The sequence below is a fragment of the Folsomia candida genome, unplaced genomic scaffold, assembly GCF_002217175.1.
Source record: "Folsomia candida strain VU population unplaced genomic scaffold, ASM221717v1 Fcan01_Sc018, whole genome shotgun sequence".
In the NCBI taxonomy this organism is placed as follows: Eukaryota; Metazoa; Arthropoda; class Collembola; order Entomobryomorpha; family Isotomidae; genus Folsomia; species Folsomia candida.
The window spans coordinates 3,052,437-3,076,440 of record NW_019091210.1 but is presented as its reverse complement, the minus strand read 5'-3'; the positions used below and the strand labels follow the sequence as shown (position 1 = coordinate 3,076,440).

Sequence of the window (24,004 nt, the reverse complement as noted above, 5' to 3'; positions counted from 1 at the left end):
TGATGACATTCTGGGAGGAAATGGATGCTCAATTTTGTGCCAAACTGGGTCATACAGATACATACATATGTGCGAATACGAGGTTGAAAAGGTTAAATGGACAGACGACATATGTACATAATAAGATCATAAATTGATCATTACGCTGAATGGTAACATATGCATGTACTTATTGAGGTATAAGACCATACAGCTTATGTTTTAGCCTGGAACCACAATCCGTCGTAAAACTGTAAGGAATGAAAATAACAGTACTCGGTATAAGCACATGCATGGGTATGTACATACTCGTATCTTGGGCTTCAAATAATCATTACAAACTGTTTGCAAAAATGATGTATCTGAATGACAAAATCTCCTTGTTGTAGTAGAAGAATTTAGGACAGAATTACAAGAACTTTCGAAATCTCATGCAATTCAGCCACTATTTGTATATCTACAACCCACCAAATATACATCAAAACTTTCAAAATCCGGCCGAAATTTTATTTTTTGTAGTTATGGTGTGAATGGGGAAAGCAAGGTTTTTTCGTTTTTTTTTCATGCACTTGAGTGGGTGTGGCGGGCATGAGTATCCCCGTGGAGCTTAAGCATAGCGCTCCAATATATTCAAAGGGCATACAAATCTGGGAATTGACATTAACAACCTCCGCTTTTTACTCCTTTATATGAGAAAAAGTGTGACTTAATAACTCAATAATTGAACATCCACAGAATTCTATTTCCGAAAATGAAAAAAGGGTTCATTCTTGCCAGGCATACTTTTGAGGTGAGGATTACTTAAGAATCGGCTGCACTCCCCTCAAGAGTTTTACCACCGACGGGTTATTCATCCTTTCTAACTTTTTCACTTGGTTTTAAACTTAAAGCGAACAGGGTGAGTTTATAGTTTAAAGTCGTTGTGCATACATTAGTTTCAGCAGTCATCAACCTTAAATAAAATCACTCCGTACAGGGTGCATACATACTTATCTACATATATACATAAATACGTTTACGTAGTTTAAAGTCTATAATTAACGAAATAGTTTCGTGAATATTTAATCAGCTTCAAATACATATAATACAATTTGAGGAGAACTACATATTCAAAAATTGGAAATATTCACCCGTCTCGTCTGGTCCAAATAGTTTGGAGGTGGTACAAAATTTTGTGAGTACTATTGGCAATTAAATTTTTGAAATTTGCTGGCACATATGTGTCCGATAGTTTTCAAACGTTTGAATTTTTTCAAAGGGTAAATGGATTTGCAACCAAGGAAGGAATGGAAATGTTCCAAGTGTTCAAAAACCTTCAAATCAAGGCAGAGTTTTACCAGGCACGTCAAGACGCACAACCCCGAAGCCAAATGCAAGGTGTGTGATTATTTGTTTGGGAAATCTTAAAATATTTTCGACCATCCGCGCAATACCCCAACTTTAACAAGTTTTACTTTTTTTTAGATATGTGGGAAAATTTCGAAAAACCCAGGTGCCTTGTCTCAACACATGAAAAGACTTCACACCAACCGCAAGCGGACACGGCCCAGTTGCGACATTTGCCGCAGGGTGTTTTATGACTCCAGCACTTTACGGAAACACACAAATACCGTCCACAGCACGAGTGAACGACCCCGTTTGCCATGTGGATTTCCCGGCTGTGAGAAAACCTTTTTAAACATGAGACACATTTCGCGACACGTAAATAGTGTCCACACCCAGAACCCGGTCCGATTTCCGTGCACACTTTGCGAACAAGACTTCAATTCGAGGGGTGAACTTGAGCAACATATTCACACCCACACGATGGAGAAACCGTACAAATGTGGTACTTGTGGGAGGAATTTCGCCCACAGGGGAAGCCGGAGAACCCACGAGGTGAATAAGCACGTTATAGGAAAATTAAGGTTTAAATATTCATATTTATTCATTTTATAGAAGACGCATTTGCACAAATCCACCCGAGACGTGTTACAGTGTCACATTTGTCCTAAGACTTTTTTAAGCAGAGGTGCTCTACAAGTCCACATCCGAATTGTGCATGATAATCAGAGGAATTTTCCGTGCCCATTTTGTGACAAGAGATTTTCTTTCCCATCAAGCTTGAAGATTCACGTGGAGGCGATACATGTCACGAATAAAGAGCCGATCTATTCCTGCGACAAGTGTGAGTACCAGAGCCACTCGAAAGCCAATTTGGCCAGTCATAGGGGGCGTCACCACAATCCTACGAAACATGGATGTTACTTCTGTGAAAAAAAATGCCTCATGTTTTCCGACTTGGTCAGCCATTGTAGAGTTCATACTATGGAAAAGTTGAGATACTTACGAATGTCGTGGGCGTATCAATAATTTGGGTAATTTTGCTAAATTTGTGACATTAGAGGAAAAGATTTTGTAGAAAGCTATGGGATTTTAGTTAGAAATTTATCTTGTCATGATTCCAGGATTTTATAAAAATAAAAATAATTAACTAAAAATAATTTTCTTAATAATTTAACAAATATAATTTTAATATTTTAATGATAATATATAAATTTTAAACACACCATAAATTTTCCACTTGGTTTTAAAATTGTGTAATGAAAACGAACAGAGCGTGTTACATTACAGGTTCGTTTTAAACGAAGTTAAGTTTGAAGAAGTTTGAAGTTAAATTAGTTATCGACTTCAAGCTAAAATCTAACGATAAGTACATACTATTAGTTATCCATTTGTTTTGTGTTAAGCTTGCATAAAAACCTAGAAATTAAGCCGGTCGACAACTAAATAGTTCAGCCATCATGTACAATTTTGTGACAACTACTTTCCAATTATGTAATTAACAAGTTGACCCCACGTTTCCAAAACATTTCCACAAAAAACTCCCCCAACACGAGACCACATAGGGAAATATAAATTTCAAAAATCGTTTTAATATTCGATTCCAGTGATATCGGTGCTCCACGATCTGCATCTGAATTTTGCACTCCTTTTTCAAACCTTCCTTGAGATAGAATCCTATTCCAAAATTCATATATCCCAGACCTTAGTAATACATTCATCCTACCGACAAAATATTTTGCGCCACCCGCTTTAGCAAATTCCCATGAATTTGGGAAATTAAAAACCACCTGTTTCCCTCTATAATACATGGACTGCTTCTGTTTTTCATTAAGTTTCCCCAGTAGCCTGTTAATCTTGCCCGTTTGGGAAACGAAGGCAGATTTGAAGCATTTCTTTGTATATTTTTCAACAATATCTACCGTACTTTTCGTCGTATTCAAGGTTATTATATTTTTATACAAGGCTAGCAAAACCTTGTCCAATTTATCCGTATTATTTGTCATATTCCCATGTGAATACGCCTCTAAATATAACGGGTCGTACTTCGCACTAAAATATCTGGTGTATTCGTACCCTAGCCAACTGCCCATTGGCTCATTCCCCATGCCACGAAAGCTTTCACTGAACAAAGTAAAATCCCGTAACTGATCAAAATCACGATAAATTTCGGCCCGTTGCTGGGGAACAATTAGCGCAGAAATATTATCTCCTTTGTACGCAGTGCACAAAATTAGAGCACCAAACAGCCACGTGCACATGAATAAACGAAACCTTAAACTCCGCGTTACCACCCCGATCAAAACATCCGTCTCTAGCAGGACCGCGAAAACTGCGAAGAATACGGAGAAAATGGTAAGTTCTCCGTTACTTTCGTCACACCCGAATTTCACTTCGAGGAATTTGGCAAGTCCGACAATTCCTGCGATGGACAATCCCAACATGATTGAAAGTACGATCCACACGCTGGTTTGAAATGGTTGACACGGCGAAGGTACACGGCGAAGTTTATCTGGTCATGGCCACCATCGCAAGTCGTGAAGGTGAAGCCATCGCTCCCAACCACAATGGGGGTCAAGCCTGCAGCCATTCCTCTAGTCTGGATAATCCAGGGGGACACCATTCCATGCAATGTTAACTTTGAGGTGGGCATTTCTTCCAGCAAAATAGCTAGGATAACTTCATCCAGGGTAGCGGCCATTTTGAGAATGGAGGAAAAGTCGATTTGCCGCGGGATTTTGAAAAGTCGTTCCAATGATATCGGAAACTTGAAATATATTGAGACATGCTAAGTCAAATTTTGGCCGTCACGCGTGACTTGGGATTCCGCTTGGTCAAGATGGTGTCGGTTTGATATGCCCGGGGTGACAGGAGATCGGGCCAAGTTTGGGTAATCAGGGGTCATCATATTGAAGGTCGGATGCCACTTATATTTCCATACGTTGCAGTGGTGACAGATGAAGTAGAATTGGGGATTATTGAAAGAAATCACGTTATTATCCAGGGTGCCGATAACCTCGAAAAATGAAGATTTCATGGCTTGATTCCATAAAGGGTGGAGCGGACTTTTAGCAAAATCCAGCATGTTTGCGACAGGTTGATTTGTCGAGATTAAAAATATATACCTTGGCAGTAACTGGATCGAACTTCGAACCCATGTTTTTAAAGCGAAAGGCGTAAACTCTATGATTGTTGCGGTAATTTGTTTTGCAGTCGAAAATATTTGAAAATGTTGGTTTGAATTGAAGAGATCGGTGTACACAAAGGAAATAGTTTGACATAAGAGATATTTTCTGAAATCGGTTTGCTGTTTAGCAATTATTTCCCCGGATGTAAAAATGGAAACAGTTGTTAGGTTGGAATTTCCATGGTGAGGATCAGGATAAAAACTTGTGTTAAATAAGAATAAAGTATTTCTACAAGTTTCAAATCCATTTAGAAATTTTAAATCTCTAAGCTCAATGATCTTTTCGGCGATTATACTATCCAAAAAGGTTAAAATTACTAAGAGACGAGAATACATTTTATACGCCGGGTTTATATAATTTTGACGAACTGAATCTTGACGACTAGATTAACAATAGGCCTGTATATTTATCTGTATACTCAACGAAGTGACGTTTTCATTAAGTATTTAACGGCAATCCTTATAAATATTTAAATACCTAGTTGCCTATATGAGCACCCCGATTGGTACGAAGGATTTACTCAATAAATTCTAAACATCCGGTAATTTGACAGTAAAACTATTTAAATTACAGACAGTTTGTAATTAACCAACCACTAATTTAAATAAGTTGTATCCTCCCAAGTATGTAAATACACATGTACCATACTCACCGGAACTGAGTGAGCGTATTTGATAGGGACAAAAATATATGGCAATAGTGGTGGACAATTATTCCTTATTAAGAATATATTATATAGTTATGTTCAACTTGTGCAATTATCCGAATTTGTCTACAACACCGACCATTTAGCAACTTATTTAAAGTTGGCCGTATTAAAAAGTCTTTCGAGATATACGGTTAATCACACTTTTGTGGAATGGGTTGGAAAAATTTGAAAAACCATGATACTTAAAAGCAAGAAAATATGGTTAAAACATTTCGAGACAAGTGACAATGAAAATACATACATAAGATGCAGAGAATCCTTTACGTTCAAAATCTAAATGTACAAAGTTTGTGCCTTGTAAAGAACTAAGTAAATAATTGCGTTATTTACTTATCACTCACAAAGGAGGTCTTCCAACGTATGCTCACAGATTTGGACCAAACTAATGTCAATCGATCATAATTATAATTAGTATGAAATTTTCAAATGGAACTATCTGCCAATGCTCAAGTTTAGCGTAGATATTTGCATAAAAAGAGGAGAAAACGCACCCCCAAGGCAGGTAAATTTTTCATTTTCTATATTTACTGCACATTTTTCCTGCTTTGGATGCAAATATCTCCGCCAAACCTGCACATTGGCACATACATAGTTCTATTTGCAAATTGCATACTAATTATAATTATGATCGATTGGCGTTAGTTTGGTCCAAATCTGTAAGCATACGTTGGGAGACCTCCATTGTCAGTACAAGAGACAAAAGTTCAATCTTGAGTATTGTCCTTCGTCTGTGAACAATAAATAAAAGAGAATGGGGACTGAATTAAATACTTTTGCAATGTTTGATCAATATCATACAAAAGAAATCCAACAATTTTCTAGAAGAAAAAAATCTAAATTTATGGAGAAAGATAGACGAGTATATTTAATTTGTAGTTTGAAAATGCCATGACAATGGTAAATATGTATTTATTATAAATAATCCCACATCAAAATGATATTGTAGTTGTCATACTAGAGTTGGATATACATAAAATGTTATATTTTTAATGAATGAACAGGATTATTTCGAAAACCTGAACAATATGTCCCACATATTCATTTGCATAGATTTCCAATAGATATTTAACATGAATGAGTAATTCTGAATATAAATTTATATATGTATCGGTATGTACATTTTTATCAGTAGAGAAATATATCACTACGTCAAATCTTCATAATGGACATCAACACAAATTTAATTATTCCACGACCACACCCCCAGGCACATGGGGGGTGGTCCGATTGACCCCAAACGTTGAGAGGATCCTCCACCTGGGGTCATGTATATGATACCGCAAACCGATCTCGATTATACCAATATCTCGATATTAGATAATGCCTACATAAATAGCTGGCTCGCCTTGGAAAAAGTATAAAAACTTTGAACTCAAATATCTCGGAATGGGGCAGGCAAAATGACCTGGTTGTTATATTAAAAATAATCTAGACTTTCTGAACTATCTTTTGGTACAGGAATCAGCGCTTGTCTCGTTACCCCCCTTCCTTTGTCCCATAATACCGCCGCTCCATAGCCTACTGTGCATTAGGGTAATTGAGGGAATTTCAGAGTGACAGTGCACTGTCACTCTGAAAGAAACTACGCCACTGCAGTGGCGTAGTTTCTCAGAATTTTTAATCTGTCAGAACAGAACGTGCCGAGAATCCTGTCCAGTATCCGTGCACACTATGCGCAAACTGATTTAAAACGAGGAAAGAACTGAGATCCACATTTCCACACACACGACGGAGAAAAGGAAAAAGTGTGCCGCTTGTGGGAGGAGTTTCGCCAAGAACGGGACCATGAAACGTCACCTGGTAGCTAGTTGTGGGGAAAAGCTGGTTGTATGCATATGTAGGGTTTTACATTGTCAACTTGTCATGACATTTTGACATGTCATAAATGTCATAAATGTCATAAATGTCAGACATTTATTTTTATTGACAATTATGACATTTATGAAAATTTGTCAAATTCGAAATTTTCAACTTTTCTGTCAACTTGTCATTGACAATTATGACATTTTCACTGTTTATCGCATTTTTCCCAAACAAAAAGTCATCGTAGGCGGTATATTTTGTTTCTCAGCTACACATCTTTCCTCTCATATACTTTTTCACTACGAACGACACTTAAAATATTATATTGACGACTTCCGTTTCCTAAAATTATAACTTATTCCGTTTGTCTCTGATCATCAGTTTTACTTGGAACATTTATTTGGAAGAGTTGGCGGATTTCTTGCATGTTCCTTCCAATGATATTGACCTGACGTCTGTTTTTGCTTATAACATACAATGTTTTTCGTTACACATGAGAGCAATATGAAGCTTGGACTACTGGTTGTCAATAGAGTTTAGTAAGGTCATATATTATTTCACTCGATACATAATTCATCCAGCAGGATATAAAGGAAGTTGCAGCCAGCTCGGTGAATGTCTTCTAAAAGTTTCTACTTACGACCACCTAGGTAGAGTTAACTGCAACTAATTGAGATGACTGCTACCAATGCTACAACGTTTAGATATTTACAATTGTAGACCGGGAGACTGAATCTTACTTGGCAATCAAACTAAGAGATATAAATAAAATTGAAGCAGGCTGAACAGAGGAAATTCCTAAAACTTCAATGAAATTGTGAACGGTCGTAATTAAATTTGACGTTATACTTATCCTTTGATGTATATGTATAAATACAATGGATGGCGATTTAACAAGAACATTCGTCGACTCGTTGAATTGCAATGAGGGAAAGAAGAGTTTTAATAGCTGCTACCAAGATTACCTGGTCAGGGGGTATATTGAGATTGACAATTATGACAAATGTCATAAATGTCCGTCATATTTGTCATAAATGTCATACATTTTGAAGCTGTGACATTTATGACAAAAAATTGACAAATTGACATGTGATGACATTTATAACATGACATGACATTTATTCCGTTGACACTGACAATGTAAAACCCTATGCATATGCGACTAAAATTTGATTTGTGAGGCGAGAAAGTACATGGTGGCCATAAAGTTTCTGATGACTGCAAACCATCACGCAAAAAGTTGCTGAAACTATTCTGTTGTAGTGGTCTCGGTACTAATTTTTTCTGAAAATGTCCCCCAGACGTTTATCTTCAATTGGTGAAAAAATTGTAAAAATAACTCAACCTTTGGATGAATGATAGGGTTTCTCAAAAAAGCCTCTAAAATTTGGATTGCCTAAAATACCTTTAAGTTATGGAGGAACCGTAAGTAAACATGGGACTAAATTCGCCCAGGGCGAATTGACAATTAACAATAGGAACATATGAACGCCATCCACAACACGAGGGATCGACCTCGTCTCCCGTGTCGTTTTCTCGGATGCGAGAAAACCTATTTAAACAAGCGAGATGTTGTGATCCACGAACGAATTGAACATGTCGAAAATCCGGTCCGATTTCGGTGTACACTTTGCAGAAAGGAATTCAAAAGCAGGAGAGAAGTTCAGGGTCATATTCTCACCCACACGACCGAGAAGCTGTACACTTGTGCTACTTGTGGGAAGAGTTTCGCCCAAAGGGAAGCCATGAAGAGTCACGAGGTAAGTGGATGTTGTACGAAAAGGGAAATTGAAAATTAGCCATGTGCATAATAATTTTACAGAAGATACATTTGGAGAAATCCGCCCGAGACCGGTCAAAGTGCAGCGTCTGCCCTCAGACCTTCTTAACTAGACATGGTCTACAAGGACATTTTCGAGCTGTGCATGAAAATCAGAGGAATTATCCGTGCCCATTGTGCGACAAGAGATTCACCCAGCCATCAAACTTGAAGCGGCACGTGGAGGGGCAGCATGCTGCGAATAAGGAGCTGGTCCATTCCTGCGACAGATGCGAGGACAAGACCCATTCGAAACGCAATTTGGCCAGACACAGAGTACGTCACAATGCAGCGAAATATGAATGTTACTTCTGTGGGAAGAAATCCTTCACTTTTCAAGAATTGATCAGACATTGTAAGGTTCATACTCAAGAATATTAAATAAATAAAACCATTTTGTATAACAAAAACTTTTCAAAAAATGTTTCATGGTTGCTATCAAATATACAAATACATAGATAATCATAAAATCATCAACATCGTACCCAAGAGAAATTTTATTAAAACAATAAATCGTGAAAGAGTGCCGATGCAACGCTCGATTAACCAAGGTTTACCGAGTTAATAATTGTGCATGATATATGTATATAAATCACCCCTAATGGGTATCAAAATCTGGTGTCCTGTCAGCGTCACAACTTCAAGAGCTAAGAGGAGAAAAGGGGTGTCTTAATAATTTAACTTCTATAGAAGTATTCTATTTCCGTCCTAAAGGAAGGGTCCATTCGAGGCAGGTATACTTTCGACGTGAACAATCGGCTGCACTCTTCTCAAGGCGACTACCAACAAAGAGTGGTTTATTTATTTAACCCTTTTCACACCATAAATTTTCCACTCGGTTTTAAACTTGTGTAATGAAAACGAACAGAGTGTGTAAGGTTTTAACTCGTGAAGTCAAATCAGTTATCGACTTCAAGCTTAAATAATCTAACGATAAATAGGAAATACATAGTTTCATGAATATTTATTTATCATCAAGTGGATACAATTTGCAAGGATTTATTCAAAAATTGGAAATACCCACTTGTTTTTTGTTCAATTTGCAAATAAACCTAGTAAATAAGCATGTCAACAACTAAATAGTTCGACCATCATGTAAAACTTTGTGGAAACTACTTATTTGCTTTCAATTGTGAATTTAACTACCAGATTGAGATATCCGACAGTTTTAATTCACCTTGACAAACTCTTGAAAACATTTAACACTTGATTTTCCGTATTAACTGGAGGCTAATCCATAAACTAAATGTCTCCCCAACCAGGAAAGGAGTGGGAATGTTCCAAGTGCTCAAAAAGGTACAAATTGAAGCAGAGTTTTACGAGGCACGTGATCACGCACGACCCCCAGGCCAAATGCAAGGTGTGATTATTTGTTGGGGAAATCTTGAAATATTTTCGACCATCCGACGTTACCAAACTTTACATTTTTTTTAGGTATGCGGGAAAATTTGTAAAAACCCAGGCGCCTTGTCTCAACACATGAAAAGACTTCACACCAATCGGAAACGGCCCAGTTGCGACATTTGCCGCCGGGTATTTTATAGTTAGGCCAATTTACAGAAATACACCAAAGGCATCCACAGCACGAGTGAACGACCGCGTCTGCCATGTGGCTTTCTTGGATGTGAGAAAACCTTCCTAAACAAGGGAAACATTTCGCGACACGTGAATAATGTACACGCCCAGAACCCTGTCCGATTTCCATGCACACTTTGCGGGAAGGGCTTCAAAGCGAGGGGCGAACTTGAGAACCACATTCCCACCCACACGACGGAGAAACCATACAAATGTGGCACTTGTGGGAGGAATTTCACGTACAAATCAGCCCTGACTCGTCACGAGGTAAATAAACATTTTGCCTGAAATCAAGGTTTAAATTATCAATGCCCATAATCATTTTGCAGATAACGCATTTAGAAAAATCTACCCGAGACATGTTACAGTGTCAGGTCTGTCCTCAGACCTTCTTAAGTAGGACAAATCTGAAATCGCACATCCGAGCTGTGCATGAAAATCAGAGGAATTATCCGTGCCCATTATGTGACAAAAGATTTGCCAACTCATCAAACTTGAAGCGTCACGTGGTGGCGCATCATGCCGCGAATAAAGAGCTGGTCCATTCCTGCGACAAGTGTGAGTACAAGAGCCACTCGAAGGCCAATCTGGCCTGTCACAGAAAACGCCACAATGCAGCGAGGCATGGATGTTACTTCTGTGCGAAGAAGTTCGTACTTTTTTCCGAATTGGTCAGACATTGTAGAATTCATACTTTGGAAAAGTTGAGATACTTACGTATGTAGTGGGAGTGTCAACAATTTGGGAAATTTTACTAAATTTGCGACATTAGGGAAATTTACATATTTTGTAGAAAGCCATGGGATTTTAGTTACAAATTTATCTTGTCAGGATATGCGTAATGATAATAAATATTTATTTGTACATATATGTATACATATATCGTTGGGCGAGTATTTACAAAGTATATTTAGTGTACAGTAAATAATTTGACAAGAATTTATCACGGGTACGTGTTACCATGTAAGAGGGGTCGAAAAATGGGAAATGGTTTAAATCGACGGTTTAATGGTGATGGGAAAAATGGAAACAAAATTCCTGGAAATTCTTCTGTAATCTCGTATCGTTTCACTCGTTGCTAAAATGCAACCTTTTATCAAACCACACGAACCAGCATTTACTTTACGTGTTCCATTAGTTGTCTGAATCCACACATACACGCAATGAATAATCAATCAACCATTTCACAAATTATTTCACCGATCAGATATGTATGTATTTGTTCATAAATGTTTTATTTAACACTTTCCAAAATTGTAATAAATAAGATAAAATAATGCTATAATGAAATAAATTATAAATAATGAAAGACAAAATAATGAGTGAAATTTAAGTCTGGAAATAAAGAATTTAATAGGATTTAAGCATTATGATTAATTATATTGAGGTATTCATTACGCGTTAGCAATGCACCACAAAAAGAGTTCACCAGTTCGCAAAAAAATTGGCCTGAAAATTCATTTGCGAAATCTGGTAAGCAGGTTGTAAAGGATTTATTTCTCGGTATTAAAGTTGCTACCGTTTAGTATTATTATACCGATCCTAAAAGTTTGCCACAGGTATGGTAATACTTTAATACCGAACTATTACTACACGGTATTACATACGTATCGATACAACTTTGGTAGTCATATATGTGAAACCGCTTGGTATTATTTTAATACTTTATTTCCAAGAGTGTATGTAATTGTTGGTGCAATCACCAAGAAAACGGACAACAATTCCGAGAAATTATGTAAACATGTACGCATTTCAGATATGTAATTATTCAATATCCGCTCTAAATGTTCCGATAACCTAATATTTTTTGGCTTCGTTTGAATCAAATGATTTGATCATTAGATAATCACTCAACCCGAATGAAATCATCAGCGAATGCAAATATTCTTGCGTCAAAGCTGTACTTGGAAATTGTCTGATAGCGGAATCGAGTATAAGGTTAGACATGTAAACATTCCCAGTGGTCGGAAACTTATCAAAATTGGAAATGTTTCTACGTACAAATTTATGTAGATTACTTTACTCAGAATTGGGTCGAGTCTCGTTATCATAACGGAATTATAAGTCAGAGGGCTACATATATAAAGCAGAATGATTGTGATTCAGATTAAGATTAGCGAGATGGTACAAAGTTACTTAATCTTCTTTTCTGCTTACGATATTTCCTTAACTTCAAGACTTATGTACATACATATGTGTAATTATTTATGTAGTAAAGAATATTCGAATTAAATTTCTTATTATTTTTATGTACTTACTGTCCTTTGAATCTAATGAAGCCCAGCGTTGATTCGTTTCATATTTACGAAACTTTTTTACGACATAAATTTTCTACCGGATGGTAAGTTAAACATTTGTGAATTTTTTTTGTTGTGAAATATTTAAAGATTGGAATAATGCCAATTTTTCTTGCACATAAATTAAAATAAAATTGCAACATTATTGATTCTATCAGGACTCAGGAGTATGAATTTGGAGTGGGAGTGACAAGGGAATTAGTTTCAGACACAGAAAAATTTGATCTCATGGATGAAAGGCGACAAAATTGGTGAGGAGTGAACTTTCGAACACAAATTATTGAACTGGCAGGCATTATTTCCTATATTCGCATCTACATCCTGCTCGTCTTACTAGATTCTACTGACGAAAGAATGACACCTACACACACTAAGCGTTGGATTTTAAAATCAACCTCATCGTCGACGCATTAAGCTAAAAGTTTCTCACCTTTACGACGTGTGCAAGTTTTTTATATAGATTTATGTATATAGATGTACATACATACATAAATGCATGTTACGTGTTTTGTACCCATTAAAAATACTCTACATAGATACTAGAGTATTTTTTTTAGTATACGGTCCAATTTCAATTTCTCACTTTTTTCATTATTTTCATGGAACTGTGAGAATTACGAAGACCTGGAGAAGCCATATTTTATTCCTGATCTATGCATGTATCTACTTTTCATGAAGCCTGATTTTAGCGTTAGTGCTTTTACTTTAGATGGATGACTTTTCAACTACAAAATTACATGTGTGAAAACAAGTACATATTTCCATACGTATTTTTCTACTTGGCTATTTTTCTTGAAATCTATGGCTTCTAGAGGATGAAATGTTTCACTATTTACGTAATTAATATCTACACTAAATTTATTTAATATGTACGTACATACATATTTCCTCTCGTCAAATGGGTAAATATTTGACGAGAAGGGGCTTGCTCAAAAAATGTTATTTATTTATTTACGGTACTACTGATACCTTTGTTTGATTTATTTGTTTTAGTTTACACGTTTAGATGTTTTGTCATTCTTCAAGAAAGGTTTGTGATAAGTGTAGAACAACGCCCATTTTTTCAAATTGATTATGATCAGATTCCTAACTTTTTTGTTACGTTAATTATTGGATAGAAGATTTGCAATTTGACTCATTATTAATGAGTCATTAATCAATAGACTTTAACATCGTATAACTTCAATTAATTTCAATTTATGGTAATGATTGAAATTGTGAATATTTATTTTGAAAATGACGGATGTATCATTAAGTTATTCTGATCTGGTTAAATGGTAAAATTGTTTAACTGTTCTTTTAAATATTTTGATTTTTATAGTGCATTAAATTTACTCCATTTGTACATTTTCTAACACAAATTCATATGTTCCTTTATTACTACGTTTATATTTTCTTTGACATTTTTATAATATTGCATTAATTTCAATTCATATATCCAAGTAGCGAGTAGATGAACTTGATATAATCTTAAATAAATTATCCATCCAAATATGTGTTACCGTAATAATTTATTACGAATAAAAGCTCCCGAATAAGTTTACAAAATTTGGTTCGAAAAACCATATGGATTTCGTAAGACTTTATTTTAATTTTAAATAATTGTGAGTCGATTCGAACAAGGAAGTGGTCTTGTTGTGATTATTATTATAAGCTTTCAATATTTTTTTTAATTTTACGCAGAAAATATGATAATCAAATATTTCACAGGTCATCCTTAAATGATACAATTTTGAAATTGTGGGCTTCCAATCATAAAAACGTGCATCGTTGTGACACCAATCCCACCGTGGGCTGCTAAATCGAGCAAGCACTGGGAACACTTATCACCGACAATCATCTATGAAAAAATAAAAGACAACAATTATTATCACTTCCGTGAAATTCACAAGTTTCACTTTTTCAGAAAGCTAAAATTCGACGATCTGAAGCACAAAAACGAAGTAAACGCAGAAAAAAGTGATAAAATTACACGAAAAAGTGGAAAATTCAATGTTCTTTTACAGATTAAAGTGCATTATTTGCAAACGTGTCCCGAGGAAGTGTGGGGACATAAGGAAAATGTCCATCATTCTACCTTGTTAGATAAGCGCTTTCATATCCCCCACGGCTTCCGCGGCCAATGATTTGTAATTTTACCCAATTTTTGGCCAATTTCTTACCTTTACAACTGTTGCGGGCGGATATTCGACCCTTGTCGAGACAGATTTGCCAACATGTTGGAATCCAAACCCGATAAGTTTATTTCTCACGTTGTACAGGAGGAATGCCGGGCGGAGGTAGTTGCAATTCGTTTCTTGAAACTTTTCCTGTTGGAACCAGTTGTGGACGCCCATGCCGACGAAGCACTTGTTGTCACTCCAGCCCTCGGTCAGAGCTTGGGTGCGGTCATTCGGAACAACGATGAGGTTTGAGGGGTCTGGACCATTCTGGAAGTAGAGCTGGGTTCCGGTTCCGTCCGAAGTGAATTGGCTGGAAGTACGGCCTTGGGAACAAATCGTGCCTAGAAATACGCAGAAATTTTAGAAAAGTAAATTTTGCAATAAAATTTTGTTTGTGACATGAAAAATGAAATTAAGAGAAATTACTAAAGGTCTAAATAAGCATTTGTCGTAAATATTGGGGGTATTCATTACGATTTCGCATGCTCGCATCGTAACAAAATTCAAAAAATTGCATAATGCGAGCCGTGTAGATGGGAAATTAGCAAATAAATTTTCAAGCCAAATTTTTTTGCAAATTTGTGCCCTTCTTTTTGCTAGCTAATGTTGCTAAAGATGCAAACTCGTAATGAATACCCCCATTAATTTGTATAAAATCAGCAATAAATGTTTGTAAATATTGTTGAGGTAACGCTTACTGGGATCCACAAAGTAAGCCGTCAGCGTATAAACGTCATCACCAGCGATCGTGTTTCGATAGAACATAGCAATTTCGTCAAATTTATAAGTGTTGTTGGGATTCGCCTTGGCTTCGGAAACTTTGATCTGAAAAGTCGATTTTGTTTGTGGAGACAAAAATTTTTAAAAAATATGCAAAAAATTGTCTCAATTTTCTCACGTTCATCTGAATGCCAGCAATAATTCCATTCCTGTCCATCAATGGGGACACAGTTGTATCCGGTTTGGTTGGATCGGCTGCATTAATGTAGCGAAATCCGGCAAATTGTCCATCATTTTCGCAGTTTGGACTGGCAGAAATCCAGCCCTGTTTTTCCGCAACTGTTTTACTCCTCGGGAGAGGATTGTACCCTTTTCCTTGGTAGATTGGGACGAATCCGTCAATCGCAAAAGTTGCTGAAATTCAATTTCAAAAATATAAGAAACATTACAAAATTCAAATTTTTTCCAACTCACTTTTCAAATCATTCCAGAACGGAGTTGGTCCAAAAAGTGCACCGAAAGCTGGGTCGAAAGATAAAATGCAAACTATTGCAAAAAATTGTATTCCCACGTTGGCCATGGTTTCGGTTAAAATTTTCACAAGTTCAAGGCAAAATAGAACACACAATTTGTCAAATGACGACTTTTGTACTGGATTAAGTACTGACGCAGTTTTATTATTATGCAAAATTTGCGGTTTTCCACACCTGCATTTGGTTTGTGATCAATTGAAATCATGCGGCGAGACCCTGACTTATTGCGCAATTCAATTTGAGCAGAAACTTGAACAAAGCTTATCTTTGTTACAATTTCAATACAGTTTGGTGTGTAACATAGAACGTGCAAATACTTAAAATTTAGATGGCATTAAAAAATGTTGCAGCAGTTTCTTTGTAGCAGGGAACATAAATACAGCAGATGTTTGGTGTGAACACAAAAACTTGCTCTTATTTTTGTAAATAGATGGTTACTAATTCAGATTTCAGAAAAAATGACATGGAAAAATTTTACCTTCAAATCGAGTATTGTTTACTTTACACGTGTCCCCGTTTGAAAATCAGAATTTTAATGTAACAAATGAAACATTTATGCGAAATACTTATATCCATAATGCTTAGTTATCCATGAAAAGATTTGTACGGCGCCGGTCTCCTAGCTTTTTGCCTAATAAATAATTACATCAAATGAAAAATAACATGCCGATACAATTTTATGCTTTAATAAATGAACAAATCTCGTATAGTAATGCTAACAAATTTATTCAAAATGATCAAGATACAGAGCGTCAAGCAAAGTTAAGTTAAGATTAAGATCAATCTACTCAACTGATTAAGAAGTAGGTATAAAGTTGATATTACGCTATTAGAAATCTGGTAGTCACTCATGAATTGATTTATTGGTGTTAAGGTTGCTACAGCTTGGTAATAACACTATATCGGTCCGTAAAAATTTGCTACCGATATGGCAAATCTTAAATACCGAGCTATTCTACGCCATATTACTTTGACAGAGTCATATAAGCATGAATACAGCTAGGCATTATTTTTTACTACTGTATTTCAAAGACTGTGCGAACAATGTCAAAACAAGGAATTCTTATGTCACCTAGATATATACATATGTAAATTAATTGTATATATATACAGCTCCGGTATTCTATTTTCCTGTTTCACATTTTCTTACTAACTAACAATGTACATAGAGGGTGTTCCGGAAGTAATGCAACTTTGGTAAAATGCATATATGCAAGGGTATCAATTTGCCCCAAATTCGAAATTGGGTGAATATTGTAGTCCACACATTTATCTAGTAGAATCCGAAAACTAGAAGTCGATATCTCTATCCGTTCCAAAATGAGGTCAAATACCACCAAGCAACTCGCAACCATCGTCTGCCACTACCTCGAAAAAGTGGTTACGCGCTCCAAGAAATTGAGCTGTGTTCACTTTAAAAAATAAGAAATTCCAAAAGTGACGATTTGTTGTGTTATACTAAGGTATGAGCTGCAAAAAACGACTAATCGCAAAAAATATCTGGTCGGTACATTCGTGTGGCAGCCCCGAAAGTAATAAACTTCGTGTAGATAGAAATTTTTTATGTCGGAGCGAAATTCGCTGAAGTACTTGAAGTTCTCACCGAACACCATACATTATTTGAAAGCTTAGAAGTTGGACATCAAATCCTAGAAGGTTCTAGAAGCTTATAAATATAGTCAAGAGTAAAATAAAAGTAGCAAGCAGGAGGGCAGAAAAAATCCTTGACCTGAAGTAATTAAAATTAACCAAAATTGATCGTCCTGTACAAGACGATTTACTGCTCAGATTATCAAAATGCTTTTATTTGCACATAGTACAACTCTCCCACCTTCAAGAAAACCATTTATACAAAACTGGAAATTAAATATAAGCCAAAGTATCACGCTCCGCCTTAAAACGGATCAAATGCAATTAACATGGGAGAGGTGAACGTTCCCAAATTTGCCAAATACAAGACCTATTGAAAAATTTTAGTTCCTACCCTAGAAAAAATATTGTAATCGAAAAACTTCAGTCAAAAATTTGAACTTATTTCAACACATGTGGTCAAAAATCTCAAAAAAGGTGACCAAAAACAGTGGCGAAGCACTAATTGTGAGCGCCCAACAAAAACGTCTCCAAATTTGGCGGAAGGGGTGTACGGACCATTGGAAGCAAAACTTAATTAGCTTTAACCTTTGTCCCTTTCTGACCAAAATTTCGCTTTAAAAAATTCATTCGTTGAGTTTATATGTGCATTTGACCAAAGTTGCATTACTTCCGGAACACCCTCTACATAGAGATTTACATATTTGGAGGACATTGCAGATTTTTGAGTTTACATACAAATGGTGGAAACTACGTACATACATACATATTTGTGGATATGTGGCGAATTGTCACCACATGAAAACTGACATTTTTCGTGAACCGACCATTTATAGGTATGTACCTGGTAGGGCCAAGTGTTATGACCAATACATAAATTAATGTAGCGAACCCAGTTTAGGGAATTTTGAAAGACTAACGATATCATGAGAAAGCCCATTAAATTCTCTTCAAGATAGACCAACCGGCTTTCAACATTTTCTCCTTTTGAAGCGACACCAGCCCGAAATCTTCATCTTCCCGGTATCTTCATCTAACCCGCGGTACGCACTCATTCCTCGGGATATTGGTCTCAGTTCTAGGCTATAGATTTTTTTAAGGGTTCCAAACTTGTGTAGCGTTTAGCTTATGTATCTAGCTTCAGTTTGAACGATATATCGTATTCCAGCATGTTGACGTTCGGCGACAGTGAATTTTATCCTTGGTCCGAAATGAAGCCAGGAATTTAGCATTTCAACCACCCAATAAATATTTTGGTCTCATGAACAGGACCTGAGCTCTTATTGAATGCCTAATGGGTACTTTTAATTTGGTAGTGATTCAGTGGTTCCACAATTCGCTCGATAACTTCAAAAAAATATTTTTTGACACGAAATTTCACCACAAAAGAAGAAAAATCACGTTTTCGACCAAATCCAACTTACGCCCAATAAAAAAATCATAGAACCGGAATGGTGGGTCCGATTAACAGTATTGAAATTTTTACGATTAGTCCAGACTAGTAGGGTTTAGAAACTGTATCTCTGCTATTTTATTTGGTTTCACCCATAAAGGTAGGCTCATGTGTTAAAAATATTCGTTTCCATTTTTCAAGCGCGTAGCGCATGATAAGCGCCCGGGTTCTGATGGGTCTGCTTTTACTTGGCATGAAGTTAGGAAGTGTTTCTCCTCATATCTTGTAGACAAAAGTCCAAGGTTTAATTTAAGGGCTTTGGACTTACTTTTACTTCATCCGTTCATTTGTGAGGGAAATTTTCTTAGGGCTCGGCATAAATTTCGACGAATCCATTTTTTTGCGCCTTCGTGAATTTTGGTGACCTTTCTGATCGTCTCCTTCCCCTTATTTTTCGGCAGTCGTCACTGCTAGTGTCAGTGGATCATTTTGTGATACGGTCGACCATCATGCGTTCAGTTCCGATTTTTATTGAGCAATTAAAAAATGCCGGATTTTTTAGTTTACCAAAATGTTGCTCAAAAATTGCAACACGTCGGTTTGGCCGATCTGTCACTTTGGCACCTTGGGTCACAAAAAAATTCGGAACATGGTTTCTGATCGACAGGGGGGATTTCAATAAAAAATAGTACAACTGTCTAACCTAATTCCTACTAATTTTTTGGGGGCACGGAAATCGTTGGTCATTTCAATTGGCCCTACTAGGTACATAGTTATGATTTAAACATTCACAAGATTACAATACATACTTAAGTATACTGTTCACCGTTATTTATTGCACTGTGTTTATTTTGGCAGAAAATCGAATTATTTGCTCAATAGCATTTCTCAAAAACTTAAAGACAGGAAGATGCAATACATAATTTTAGAAAGAGTAAACTCCTTCCACCGAGTCTACATACTTAACGGACTACAACTTTTTCATAAACTTAAAAGTACTCACTCCTCAGGTCAAGGTCCTCCCAATGAATGAGTAGTACCCTGACGCTAAGGTGAGTCGGTCACATTAGATAAGACGAGAGATGACAAACGTTCACAAAGTCCCAACATGCCTCCTCAATATTCATTAATAATCATAATACAATTACAATTCGCAAATCATTCAAACCATTTCATCATCATGCCACATTAAAATAATGCACAAGTATGTATGTACATATTTATAAATTGAATTACAACAAATAAGTATTCTACTTATGGCCGGGTCTAAAGACAGCAAAAAGCCTTCCATCCCGGGCTAGAAATTTCCTCCAATTGTCTACAAATAGAATAAACGAGGACCCACCGTTAAGAAGAGGACCTGTAAAATGAGTACAAATTCAAACTAAGTAACTCATCAAAATTTCAATGTATGTACATATTTTTTACGCACACTTATCACCATCATTCCCGTAATTGGCATCATTGACGTGAAGTAGTGTTTCATATCCATGGAGTACAGTTCTTCTCGAAAAGTTTCGTGTCCACATTTTTCAGGAAATGTGCCCTCACCAAGGCCCAGAATTTCTAAAGATTCGTAACTCAGCAGCTTCGCTTCCATACAAATCCACTGGAATGAATGCATTTTAAAATTACCCGTAAACAATTAATCCTCAACAATAAATAAATTAGTGTCTTATGCAAAAGTCCATGCCTGTACATATTTCCATATAATAAATTCACCCCACTTCCCGTATAAAAATCATGTGGCGACTTCTGCATAATACGGCACACTTAGTCGGCATAATGATTTATGCATAAAAAATTGTGAATAATTCTGCATAAATTCCTGGAGAGTATATTCTGCATAAAAGTTTATAAACTGATATTTTTATGAAGAGACTTTTCTTCATACAAAGCTTGTGGCTAGAATTATCTCATTTCTATAGAAACACCTTAGCATAATTATGCATAATCCTGCACAGTTTATGCACAAATCACCCTGCATAAATTTGTGTGCATAAAATTCAGCCAAATTGCTGCATAAAATCCAGCCAAATTGCTGCATAAAATCCGTTAAAATTTTTATACGGGTTTCTCACCTTGCCATGCATCTTCATCCATGCGATCACGGTAATCAAAAAGACTGCACAATTAAATGACGCATCGATGTAGTCCGATGGGCCACACTTGTCCCCGTAAGTGGAGAACAAGTGGAAAGTGTCCAGCATCCCGAGGGTCAAATGAAGTGACAGGATTTTACTGAAATTTTCCGTGATGTTGGCAATGAGGCGGCGGAAATGAAAAAGGGATACCAATATTTCCAATCTGGCTTTCTTCCCATGATTCACTTTTTCTTGTACAACCTTCTCAAGAGTGGACATTGCGGTGAAGCTTAGAAGGACCAGTTTGAAGGGGACAAGTTGTAGAACGCATTTCTTGAAGGTGGTAAAATATAAAGCGAAAATTCTACAAGGGAGTGAAGCTAATTTTGTCAAATTTGAATCAACACTGGGACAAATCAACTCCCCTGGTACGGGACAAATCAGGAACAATACACTTTTACAGTGGCACTGGCAATGCTGCTCTTGTACTCCAACAAAGTTATTCGTCAAGTGTGCAAGGATGATGTAGATGACGTATGTCGCATCGGCCAGGCAAATGGCGAGAAGTCCCTAAATAAATAGGATCATAACTTTGCAAATTAATGTTTTGCATATTTCCCGTACTTTTAGTACATCGGAAATTGAGCATAAATTGCGAAGTTGACAATAAGAAAGAAATTATAAATAATCCATACAAACCAAATTAAATTAAAATAACAGAACATAACTGTGTGGATTTGCGAAATCGTATTTTGTGAAATTTGTTAAATTATATTTTGCGAATCCCCTCACGAGACAAAAATATTGAGCTTCTCAAGTTTGCTAAATGACTTGTGGTGCGAAATAAAACCCTGTCATGAGTACGCTCAGTGTTAATAATTGCGTGTTGGTGTTGTGTCATATTTTGGAAAATTTGGCAGTTTCAACAAGCTAAGCTGATTATCATAAGCATTGGCAGAGCTACATATGCATAAGAAACTTACGCTGGACCACTTGTTGTAAAATCCTCCAAAATATGCCTTCTCCCAGAACAGTTGCAGAATTTTCAGATGCTCACCCTCCTCCGATAGCAGGTTCCACAGAGACAAATAAGCCAAGATGGTGGACACCATGGCCTTAAAAATTGGTAGGAGGTAGATCTTCCCGTCGCCGCGTGGCAAGTGGAAATTGGTGAAAATCAGAGTCATCACGATGCAGACGAGGGTATACCCGGCGACGACGAGAAGCTATACAAAAACGGATTCAAAATGATTATTTACACTTAAAATTAGCTGAAAACAAAAAAAATATATAGTCAGATTTTTTCGATAGATATTGCATCAAAAAATATGCTTAATGAGGGTAAGTTGTGGTTAGTGTGGGTATGAGGTAGCTAAGTAATTTTGAACAGCGCAATTTTGTTTCCTAACCTCACTGTGACCATAATTCTCCAAAAATCTCCTTCGAGATCATATTAATTTCATAAATACACCTGATGTCAACCTATGAAAATGGACGAAGAAAAATAATTTAGCATATCGTCGTTGAAGCTGCCAAAAGAGCCAAATCCATTTTGTGTTAATTGCCAAAGGGGCTGAATCCCAAAACAAAATTTTTCAGGAGAGCATAAAAACAAAAGATGCATTTAAAACTCAATATTGCTATAATTGAGGAGATGCAGACAAATTTTGCTCACTTAAGTAAATTCGTAACAACAAATGAGTGTAATTTATAACTGTTTTTAGTATATTTACCACTTTTTACGAGACAAGTCATCATAAAATGCATGCAACTCAATGGGGATTACAGATTTTAAATTCTGATCTCCAATTTTGATGCCCTTCGCATATGTTGTAGTACTGGGGGAGGGTAGGAAAAGTGAAAGAGGGTTTTCTTCCATGTCTCCGTTTGGCCTTACCACACCCCCTCAAAGAGTAAAAGAAAACGGTTTGTGCTCGTTTAAATCGTCACCAAAAATTCAGTTTTTCTCAGATTTTGAAAATTCTTGCACTATTGTGGTCCCAAATAGTTGCTTTCTCATATACAATGTTAAATTTAACTTTTTTGAAATTCTGAATTTTTCGAAAAAAATAAAATTTCGAAAAAATTTTAAAAATCAAAACACTCAATTTTCATATCAGATATGGTTAGAAGACTATCTGGGAGTAAGAAAATGTAAGAAATCATAACATTCTACACAATTTTGATTTTTGGTGAAGGTTTAGACTGGAGCAAACAGATTTTTCTCGCACTATGAGGGGGTGAAACAGACACAAACGGTGTAATGGAGTAAAACCCTCCTTCACTTTCCCTTCACTCACCTAGTACTACAACATATTCAAAGACCACCGGAATCGGCAGAATCACAGATTCAGACCGTGTGGTGTAATTTCCACCTAAATTACTCTCGTTTTCAAAGCCTATTTTGAACGTTTCAGAATTAAAAAAAAAATTGGTTGGACTTATCTTGTTCAGAAAATTGTGTAGAATGCATTGACCCTAAAATCTCAGTACCCCCCAAAAGTGGACTTGGACCCTTTGGCAATTGACACAAAATGGATTTGGCTCTTTTGGCAGCTTCAACGACGATATGTAGGTACTCACCCTTCTCATCCTTGAAGGCTTTGTTAATGATACACCAATCCCATCAACATCCACAGAGAACTTTACCTTTGACATGGTGCACCCAGCGTAGAAAAGAAGATTCTCTCCGAAATTTGCAGCCGCAAGTCTGACCCTTAGTTTGACACCGATCATCCCCGCAGAAATATTTTCATCCTCTAAATTATCCAAATTAAATGACTTCATAATTTTCTATTGGAAAATATTTCCAATAAGGAAATTTGAAGT

At 36.4% G+C, this 24,004-nt stretch overlaps 4 protein-coding genes and 1 long non-coding RNA gene across 5 annotated transcripts; 3 read left to right on the top strand and 2 right to left on the bottom strand.

The window, feature by feature from the left end:
* The first annotated feature begins 894 nt into the window (after positions 1-894).
* LOC118438018 (zinc finger protein 311-like) lies at positions 895-2,462 on the top strand. Its single transcript, XM_035857683.1, has 4 exons — positions 895-1,153; positions 1,238-1,356; positions 1,444-1,857; positions 1,918-2,462. The coding sequence occupies exons 2-4, from the start codon at positions 1,243-1,245 to the stop codon at positions 2,329-2,331; spliced, it is 942 nt and encodes a 313-aa protein (XP_035713576.1). The 5' UTR covers positions 895-1,153; positions 1,238-1,242; the 3' UTR covers positions 2,332-2,462.
* A 6,024-nt stretch (positions 2,463-8,486) lies between these two features.
* Positions 8,487-11,220, top strand: LOC118438133 (gastrula zinc finger protein XlCGF57.1-like). The gene is made up of 4 exons (XM_035857928.1): positions 8,487-8,762; positions 8,825-9,097; positions 10,370-10,663; positions 10,726-11,220. The coding sequence occupies exons 1-4, from the start codon at positions 8,487-8,489 to the stop codon at positions 11,119-11,121; spliced, it is 1,239 nt and encodes a 412-aa protein (XP_035713821.1). The 3' UTR covers positions 11,122-11,220.
* A 1,310-nt stretch (positions 11,221-12,530) lies between these two features.
* On the top strand, positions 12,531-14,051 carry LOC110857345. The gene is made up of 3 exons (XR_002548664.2): positions 12,531-12,737; positions 12,852-12,944; positions 13,031-14,051. It is a non-coding gene; the product is annotated as an uncharacterized LOC110857345 (long non-coding RNA).
* Positions 14,052-14,241: 190 nt separating this feature from the next.
* Positions 14,242-16,210, bottom strand: LOC110857210. Its single transcript, XM_022105822.2, has 5 exons — positions 16,050-16,210; positions 15,754-15,989; positions 15,554-15,680; positions 14,856-15,196; positions 14,242-14,533 (listed from the first exon to the last, which is right to left on the bottom strand). Exons 1-5 carry the CDS (start codon positions 16,153-16,155, stop codon positions 14,411-14,413), a joined length of 933 nt encoding a protein of 310 aa, XP_021961514.1. The 5' UTR covers positions 16,156-16,210; the 3' UTR covers positions 14,242-14,410.
* Positions 16,211-18,098: 1,888 nt separating this feature from the next.
* On the bottom strand, positions 18,099-21,530 carry LOC118438014. The gene is made up of 3 exons (XM_035857679.1): positions 21,173-21,530; positions 20,524-20,700; positions 18,099-20,451 (listed from the first exon to the last, which is right to left on the bottom strand). The coding sequence occupies exons 1-3, from the start codon at positions 21,452-21,454 to the stop codon at positions 20,410-20,412; spliced, it is 501 nt and encodes a 166-aa protein (XP_035713572.1). The 5' UTR covers positions 21,455-21,530; the 3' UTR covers positions 18,099-20,409.
* Between the last annotated feature and the right edge of the window lie 2,474 nt (positions 21,531-24,004).